We start from the raw sequence: 10,198 nt of genomic DNA, 5'->3' as shown, positions 1-10,198 counted from the left end.
GTCTTGAAACAAATAGTGTACATGTATTTTTCACATATTTCAGATCTGATGGAGCCTGCAGACATAAAGCAGCAACACTTTTGACATTGAAGCTTTTGAGAAAAAAGAGCGTCACTGATGGCCCATCCCTATGGACCAAAGCGACCAAGAAGTCATGATGAGCCTGTGCCACTGCGTCACCTAAAAGTCAAGAAAATCAGGTACAAAAAGAAAAACAAGGACATGTTGGAAATTTCAGAACACTAGTCTGCAAGTAGTTAATATTCTACATTAAAAATCTGGTCTTAAAAAAATCAACCAACATGAAATACATGGGAGATATTTTTATTTTTGCTGTACAAATGACCCATGTAAAATGTAATGTTGCAGCTATGGACAAACACTAGCAGACACGAACAGTGACCTTGGACAGGAGAATTTTGATCCTCGACCAATAAGTGACCGAGCAAATCCATCACTTGAACAGCTGGCCGATTTTGCAGCCTCCCTGCACCAGGTTGAAATGAGTTGAATATTCCCTATTTCAGTCCACAACATACAACAGTCATTATGTACCGGTAGTTAAAGCATGAAAATGTTAAGTATTCATATAAACGTTTTTGGAACAGGTGTTTTCAATGCAGATTGTTTTACTTTCAAACATTCATAAAAGCAATGAATATCTATCTGTAAAACAATACACTCAATATATACATACCTTCATGGGATGACACTTCCAACTTTCAGCTTGGTATCATGACAGAAATGGACAACTTCCAATGCTCAAGAGCTAGTTGTAGCCCAAATGAATGATATCATTTTGCAGAGAACTTATGAACATGTTTCATAATTGCAGATAAATCCGAATGCTTGTGCCTTGGAGAGCCTACTTGATCCCACTGACACAGAGACTCAAGCAACAAAATTAATGAGGAATGTGCTGCCATGTCCATAGTCAACAAACTACAGGCCCTTGACTTGCGTCCAGATACTGACATATCTCAGGATGCAATTAATAGACTCAGATACTGTACTGATGACATTACTTACATTGAACATGAAACCACAGGACAGAGTGAGAATCCTACATGGTCAGTTATGAGAAAAAGGCATGGTGACCACTTCCAATTTTAAACGTGTTTGCACCAGGGCAGACTCTTTTGAAAAAACAATAACATTGATTGTTCAAATTTAGTGAAATGTTTGCTCCATGACAGTCTTAGCATTGACAATAGCAATGTACCATCTTCTATTGTGTGGGGTAGAAAGAAAGAAAGCAAGGCCAAAGAAATGTATAAACAGATTGAAAGAAGGAGACATAAAAAATTATTAGTGAAAATCAAAGGTTTATTGATTGATAAAGAAAATCCTTTCCTTGGTACTTCAGTGGATGGTACAGTTGAATGTCAATGCAAAGAAAATCATCAAAACAAATTATTAGAAATTAAATGTCCATGGGCTTTGAGAGACTGTGATCCTAAAACTGCTGCACAATGTAGGGGATGTTACCTGAAAGATGGTAATTGGTATCTTAAAGATGATAGTGATTATTATTATCAAATTCAAGGCCAATTAGGTATATATGGATTTCAGTCCTGTGATTTGGTAATATACACCAGGAAAGGTATACATGTTATTAATGTACCTTTTCATGAACAATTCTTTGAGTCTATGATTAGAAAAATCAAAATATATATGTAAAAATATTACTTCCTTCAATATTGCAGACTTTAAACAAGTAAAATAGATGAAGATATTTGTCAGCTTTGGCTGAAACTTCCTGGTTACTGTAAGAGATATTCCTTTTGAGTGACTTGGACATCTATTTAGCAAGAACATTATCCAAGTTGCACAGTGACGCTGCTACATTTACACACTGACAAAGAGACCTTTGATTTTCAAAGGAATAACACCCTGTAATAGTTTATATTCCTTTAGTCTCCCAATAGCTCTCTCCACATGTATTCTAGCATTTGCTATTCTCCTAGTTTTAGTAACTGCTACTGAACTGAGTTGTCTCCATGAGAAAATGGTGGTATGTTGAGAGTTGTCTTTCTAAAGGCTAATAGATCTCTAATTAAAAGCCTCTATCAGCCATGATGTCATCATGTTCAGAGAGTAAATCTAAGAAACCAGATTGTTGAACTATCTTCCTATCCGAAATGCTGCCTGACCATAACTTTGAAACAAAAGTAAATGAACCTTTTGGAGCAAGCAACTAAACACTTTAAAGTATTTCTATGTTTATAAGATGACCATGTTACTCTCTGGCTGGAAGGAATACTCAGTTTTTGAGTAGAAATTCTGTACAATCAATAACTGCTTTGGTATTTGGAAAATATTTAAAACATTTAGGAAGATTATGTTTCACCTGTCTTGTGGAAGGCCATTTGATAAGAAAACATAATTCTTTGCACATCAGATTGATCCATGTGTTGAAAATTCTACTAATGTGAGAGTTCGAAACACCAAACAAGTCAGACAACTGTTCCACATCATTAGCTCGTCGTAGGCGCATCAGAGTGATGATAAATTCCTCATACAGAGAGAGAAGTCTTGACGGGCCTCTGCTGGATTTTGCTGCAATACAAAAGCAGGAAATTGTACACAACTAATTTTGAACATTTACAGTGCTGTACCATTTACATTCTGAACTGATATCAGAAACTATGCGTGAAATAATGCATTGGTTGCCAGCCAAGATTCAGAGTTGTATTAATTGGAAACTTTTGTATTATCAGTAAAATGTCCCAATGTTCTGACCATAATAAACTGAATATTTCTGAAAAGTTAACCAGCATCAAATGGTTTATATAATATGTAATGTCATTTGGTATGTACTAACTGACATGAGTATTAATGACAAAACACACCCCATCTTGCTTTGTCTCACTTTGACCTCTCAGTAAGTCATCCTGGCAGCCTTGTCCTTCAACCAGTTGAACACCAGCATGAGCATGGCAACACTGAGCCCTGTTGTAAAAGTGTAACACTGGTCATCAAACATCATTGACAATGTGACATTGAATAATAACCACCACCATAAATGAAACATGAATCTGATATTTTTGGTTACAGTGCCCAACCCAAAGGATTGATAAATGTAATACTTAGTTATTTTATATATGCTGGTATTTTGTATGTATATACCTTTAAACACAATAACATGTAATATATGTACCAGTGTAAAACTTGCTGCTTTTGTTGTTTCTTGTGATGTTATCCATTGTTAATTTTTTGGTCAGCATCTTGGGGTTCTGCAGCACATCATCTGTGTATGAGCTGATGTCATCAAAACACAAGTTTGTTTGTGTGGAGGCATCAGCAGTAGATTTGATAGTGCTGTAGATGTGATCACCAAGAGCTGTCATTGGACCAACAATGTCCATTCCCATCTGAACTTCACCTGTTGAATAATATTAACATACTTAGACCAAAAGAATATTATAACAGAATATATACACTCAGATTAAATTATTTCATAAAGGGGCGATTCAATCAAAACAAGTGGATGTGAGAATGAATTAATTATAAAACAACATGCTAAAGTTATATTCTTTTGAACATACATACATTTGGTAGGTAAGACATCATCCTCTACCATTCTCTTTTTGCTTGGGGTGTCAGAGGCTACTGGGTCTGCCTGTCTTTGTCGAGGTGGTGGCCTAGGCTTCAAGGGCGTGGAAGTTATCGAGACAGGGTCTGGGAAATCCCAAAGTTGGTCCACGGCCACCTGACAGGATATTTATAAATCAACTGTAGTTCACACAAGCACTAAAGCGGCAATTTAAAACTATGCATGGGTACATTATTTTACACCATGTAACCACTTTTTTATCATTGTCCGAGAAATTAATGATTTGCATTGACGATATAGTTACTATTTTAGAATTCCACCTGATGGAAACATAAAATTGTAGCATATTCAGACAAAACTCACCTACGAAGTGTTTCGAACAAATATATGTGTGCCTCGTGATGTTTTTGACGTCAAATCCCTCTCGACCACAGGCCCTCGTCCACCTCAAACATTTCTCCGGTTGACTCTTCAGCTTCGGAAAAGGAATAAAAAACACGTTTTCCATCTCATGGCGATCCTTGTACCTGTTATCAGACTTACACAATCCATAGCAACAGTGGTGGTAAGGCATCTTCTGCTTTTCTCGGTGTGTACACGTCAGATAGCGGTCGTTGCACAGTCAATTACGTTACAAATTTTGACAGCCGTTTGTTTTGACAGTTTGCCCGCGGTCACGTGGTTTTGCAAAGGGACATCACTCTAAACGAACTTATTTCGCGAAACTGGAAAATGGCTTATTAGGTTGGCACATGTCATCGAATCCCAATTGCATAGATCAATGCTCATACTGTTGATCACGGATTGTCTGGTCCAGACTCGATTTATTACAGACCGCCGCCAGATAGCTGAAATATTGCTGAGTGCGGCGAAAAGCTGAACTCACTCACTCACTGACTCACTTGATTCAGTTAAACAACAAGAACGAAATAATAAAACACAAATATTGCATGACTACTTTGTCAAGTAACTGTTTCACGCTTTAATGTCATTAGTAACTGAATGTTTTCGGGTTCTGTCTATGTGCCTTGTCACTGTATTCCTGACTATACCCCGTCAATGTACCCTGCAAGTGTACTCTCACTGTACTCCCTCAACATATGTACCATGTCACTGAACCCGTCAATGTACCATGTCACTGTACATGTCAAAATATCCCGCCAATGAGCCATATCACTCTACCCGTCTAGGAGCCATGTCACTGCATCCGTCAATGTACCATGTCACTGTACCAGTCAATATATCACGACAATGTGCCCGTCAATAAATCCTGTCAATGTGTCATGTCAGTGTACCCGTCAATGTACCCCGTCAATGCACCATGTCACTGTGCCCTTCAATGTACCATGTCAATATATCCCGTCAATGTACCATGTCACCGTACCCGTCAATATATCCCGTCAATGTACCATGTCACTCTCCCCGTCAATATCTCCCGTCAATGTACCATGTCACTCTACCCGTCAATATCTCCCGTCAATGTACCATGTCACTCTACCCGTCAATATCTCCCGTCAATGTACCATGTCACTCTCCCCGTCAATATCTCCCGTCAATGTACCATGTCACTCTACCCGTCAGTATCTCCCGTCAATGTACCATGTCACTCTACCCGTCAATATCTCCCGTCAATGTACCATGTCACTCTACCATTCAATATATCCTGTCAATGTACCATGTCACTCTACCATTCAATATATCCTGTCAATGTGTCATGTCACTCTACCATTCAATATATCCTGTCAATGTGTCATGTCACTGTACCCGTCAATGTAACCCGTCAATGTACCATGTCACTATACACCGTCAGCATACCATGTGGACTTCCAAGCAAAACAAGTCTCCTGTTGGTAAAAACGCCTATACATCTTACAGGTGAATCATGTCTCAGTGCTGTCTGTAACTGTCTAAAGCTTAGCAAGGAAGGACTCGAGGGAAAGACGTGGAGGACTACCAGGGAACGACCACTACGGCTGACAGTCCATCTCAGATCACAACTAGGAAACTGGTAAAAGTGTAGTAACACGTTCGCGTTATAAATTATTTCAAACACACGAGTGTCCGAAAAACCAAATCCTACAAGTGATGTATTCAGCAATAACACAGACAAACATCTATTTGTCTGCGGGTACGTGGGGGTAACTGCATCCGTCAATAGGCTCTCTGTGGTGCCACATGTTGGAGGTTTCACGAAAATATACAAAATGATTCCAATAAACGACTTCTTGTTTTCTTTTCCCCAACTGATGAGTACTTCAGCTTATTTCAACTGTATGTGTTTTTCGAAAAGATAAATTTTGTTTTTAATGTCAGTTTACACAGAACGTCATATATTATTTTCTTTTTTTAATGACGAACCGCCCACGTCTCTGAAAGGTCTTAGTGAACTGACAGACGGTTGAATACGATGCGGTATCTTCAGCTTCATAGGCAGAGTGGGCGTGTCCTGCCGACAGCACGGGGGAGGGGGCATTGCCCGCATCATGGAGCATGAGTGCTGTGTTGTCATCCCCCCCACTTTTGCTGAGTGCGGCGTAAAACTAAACTCGCTCACTCACTTACCAGGTTACTCGCAGAGTTATTTGTTCTGTGACCGGTACATCTGTATCCCGTCTGATTACTTGTATGTAATCTACACTTTAAAAGAATCACTACGTGTCACTTTATATGCGGTAACTAATAACACTATAACACTACTACACTGAATAACAAAATACAGTCCACACAGTTCGCAAACTGGTATTTCACGAGGATCGGCGTAATGTTCTCTCCACACCTTGATTAGATAGAAAATCAGAAGCAAGAACAACATTTTGTGAAGCTACATTTATATTTTACACTGCATTATCGCTTTAATTTCATTTCTCCTAGAATAACACTCTGATGCAAAACGAATATACACGAAACTCGAAATATCGAGAATAGGAGATTATATCCTTTACAAATATTTTTCTTGTTTTACTTCTCATAATATGATATATATGTCTTCATCCTAAATAGTATTCTACAGCCCACAATATACTACCACTGTAACCCTAGATGTAAACACTACCATTGTATCCCTAGATGTACCCACTACCACTATATCCCTAGATGTAAACACAACCACTGTATCCCAAGATGTAAACACTATCACTGTAACCCTAGATGTAAACACTACCACTGTATCCCAAAACGTAAATACTATCACTGTATCCCTAGATGTAAACACTACCAATGTATCCCTAGATGTAAACACTACCACTATAACCCTAGATGTAAACACTACCACTGTATCCCTAGATGTAAACACTACCACTATAACCCTAGATGTAAACACTACCACTGTATCCCTAGATGTACACACTACCATTGTAACCCTAGATGTACCCATTACCACTGCATCCCTAGATGTACTCACTACCACTGTACCCCTAGATGTAAACACTACCACTGTATCCCTAGATGTAAACACTACCACTGTATCCCTAGATGTAAACACTACCACTGTACCCCTAGATGTAAACACTACCACTGTATCCCTAGATGTAAACACTACCACTGTATCCCTAGATGTAAGCACTACCACTGTATCCCTAGATGTAAACACTACCACTGCATCCCTAGATGTAAACACTACCACTGTCTCCCAAGATGTAAACACTACCACTATAACCCTAGATGTAAACACTACCACTATAACCCTAGATGTAAATACTATCACTGTATCCCTAGATGTAAACACTACCACTGTAACCCTAGATGTAAACACTACCACTGTATCCCTAGATGTAAAAACTACCACTGTAACCCTAGATGTAAACACTACCACTGGATCCATAGATGTACCCACTACCTCTGTAACCCTAGATGTAAAAACTACCAATGTATCCCTAGATGTAAACACTACCAATGTATCCCTAGATGTAAACACTACCACTGCATCCCTAGATGTACCCACTACCACTGCATCCCTAGATGTACCCACTACCACTGTATCCCTAGATGTAAACACTACCACTGGATCCCTAGATGTACCCACTACCTCTGCATCCCTAGATGTAAACACTACCACTGTATCCCTAGATGTACCCACTACCACTGCATCCCTAGATGTACCCACTACCACTGTATCCCTAGATGTAAACACTACCACTGTAACCCTAGATGTAAACACTATCACTGTATCCCTAGATGTAAAAACTACCACTGTAACACTAGATGTAAACACTACCACTGGATCCATAGATGAACCCACTACCTCTGTAACCCTAGATGTAAAAACTACCAATGTATCCCTAGATGTAAACACTACCAATGTATCCCTAGATGTAAACACTACCACTGCATCCCTAGATGTACCCACTACCACTGCATCCCTAGATGTACCCACTACCACTGTATCCCTAGATGTAAACACTACCACTGGATCCCTAGATGTACCCACTACCTCTGCATCCCTAGATGTAAACACTTCCACTGTATCCCTAGATGTAAACACTACCACTGCATCCCTAGATGTAAACACTACCACTGTATCCCTAGATGTAAACACTACCTCTGTATCCCTAGATGTAAACACTACCAATGTATCCCTAGATGTAAACACTACCACTGCATCCCTAGATGTACCCACTACCACTGTATCCCTAGATGTAAACACTACCACTGGATCCCTAGATGTAAACACTACCACTGTATCCCAAAATGTAAACACTACCAATGTAACCCTAGATGTAAAAACTACCAATGTATCCCTAGATGTAAACACTACCACTGGATCCCTAGATGTACCCCATTCTGCATCCCTAGATGTAAACACTACCAATGTCACCCTAGATGTAAAACTACCAATGTATCCCTAGATGTAAACACTACCACTGCATCCCTAGATGTACCCACTACCTCTGCATCCCTAGATGTAAACACTACCACTGTATCCCTAGATGTAAACACTACCACTGGATCCCTAGATGTAAACACTACCACTGTATCCCAAAATGTAAACACTACCACTATAACCCTAGATGTAAACACTACCACTGTATCCCAAGATGTAAACACTACCACTGCATCCCTAGATGTACTCCACTGCATCCCTAGATGTACTCCCCACTACCACTGTACCCCTAGATGTAAACACTACCACTGTATCCCTAGATGTAAACACTACCACTGTATCCCTAGATGTAAACACTACCACTGTACCCCTAGATGTAAACACTACCACTGTATCCCTAGATGTAAACACTACCACTGTATCCCTAGATGTAAACACTACCACTGTATCCCTAGATGTAAACACTACCACTGCATCCCTAGATGTAAACACTACCACTGTCTCCCAAGATGTAAACACTACCACTATAACCCTAGATGTAAACACTACCACTATAACCCTAGATGTAAATACTATCACTGTATCCCTAGATGTAAACACTACCACTGTAACCCTAGATGTAAACACTACCACTGTATCCCTAGATGTAAAAACTACCACTGTAACCCTAGATGTAAACACTACCACTGGATCCATAGATGTACCCACTACCTCTGTAACCCTAGATGTAAAAACTACCAATGTATCCCTAGATGTAAACACTACCAATGTATCCCTAGATGTAAACACTACCACTGTATCCCTAGATGTACCCAGTACCACTGCATCCCTAGATGTACCCACTACCACTGTATCCCTAGATGTAAACACTACCACTGGATCCCTAGATGTACCCACTACCTCTGCATCCCTAGATGTAAACACTACCACTGTATCCCTAGATGTACCCACTACCACTGCTTCCCTAGATGTACCCACTACCACTGTATCCCTAGATGTAAACACTACCACTGTAACCCTAGATGTAAACACTATCACTGTATCCCTAGATGTAAAAACTACCACTGTAACCCTAGATGTAAACACTACCACTGGATCCATAGATGAACCCACTACCTCTGTAACCCTAGATGTAAAAACTACCAATGTATCCCTAGATGTAAACACTACCAATGTATCCCTAGATGTAAACACTACCACTGCATCCCTAGATGTACCCACTACCACTGCATCCCTAGATGTACCCACTACCACTGTATCCCTAGATGTAAACACTACCACTGGATCCCTAGATGTACCCACTACCTCTGCATCCCTAGATGTAAACACTACCACTGTATCCCTAGATGTAAACACTACCACTGCATCCCTAGATGTAAACACTACCACTGTATCCCTAGATGTAAACACTACCACTGTATCCCTAGATGTAAACACTACCAATGTATCCCTAGATGTAAACACTACCACTGCATCCCTAGATGTACCCACTACCACTGTATCCCTAGATGTAAACACTACCACTGGATCCCTAGATGTAAACACTACCACTGTATCCCAAAATGTAAACACTACCAATGTAACCCTAGATGTAAACACTACCAATGTATCCCTAGATGTAAACACTACCACTGGATCCCTAGATGTACCCACTACCTCTGCATCCCTAGATGTAAACACTACCAATGTCACCCTAGATGTAAAAACTACCAATGTATCCCTAGATGTAAACACTACCACTGCATCCCTAGATGTACCCACTACCTCTGCATCCCTAGATGTAAACACTACCACTGTATCCCTAGATGTAAACACTACCACTG

At 39.8% G+C, this 10,198-nt stretch overlaps 1 protein-coding gene and 1 long non-coding RNA gene across 2 annotated transcripts; one reads left to right on the top strand and one right to left on the bottom strand.

Annotated features, from left to right (window-relative positions):
* The first annotated feature begins 140 nt into the window (after window positions 1-140).
* LOC124256109 lies at window positions 141-904 on the top strand. Its single transcript, XR_006892827.1, has 3 exons — window positions 141-200; window positions 370-496; window positions 836-904. It is a non-coding gene; the product is annotated as an uncharacterized LOC124256109 (long non-coding RNA).
* Window positions 905-2,881: 1,977 nt separating this feature from the next.
* LOC124256096 lies at window positions 2,882-6,038 on the bottom strand. Its single transcript, XM_046690026.1, has 4 exons — window positions 5,949-6,038; window positions 3,553-3,712; window positions 3,161-3,385; window positions 2,882-2,952 (listed from the first exon to the last, which is right to left on the bottom strand). The coding sequence occupies exons 1-4, from the start codon at window positions 6,036-6,038 to the stop codon at window positions 2,882-2,884; spliced, it is 546 nt and encodes a 181-aa protein (XP_046545982.1).
* Between the last annotated feature and the right edge of the window lie 4,160 nt (window positions 6,039-10,198).

Source organism: Haliotis rubra, unplaced genomic scaffold, assembly GCF_003918875.1.
Source record: "Haliotis rubra isolate DU_JTF1 unplaced genomic scaffold, ASM391887v1 Scf618, whole genome shotgun sequence".
NCBI classification, from domain to species: Eukaryota; Metazoa; Mollusca; class Gastropoda; order Lepetellida; family Haliotidae; genus Haliotis; species Haliotis rubra.
This window is presented reverse-complemented; position numbering and strand designations above follow the sequence as displayed.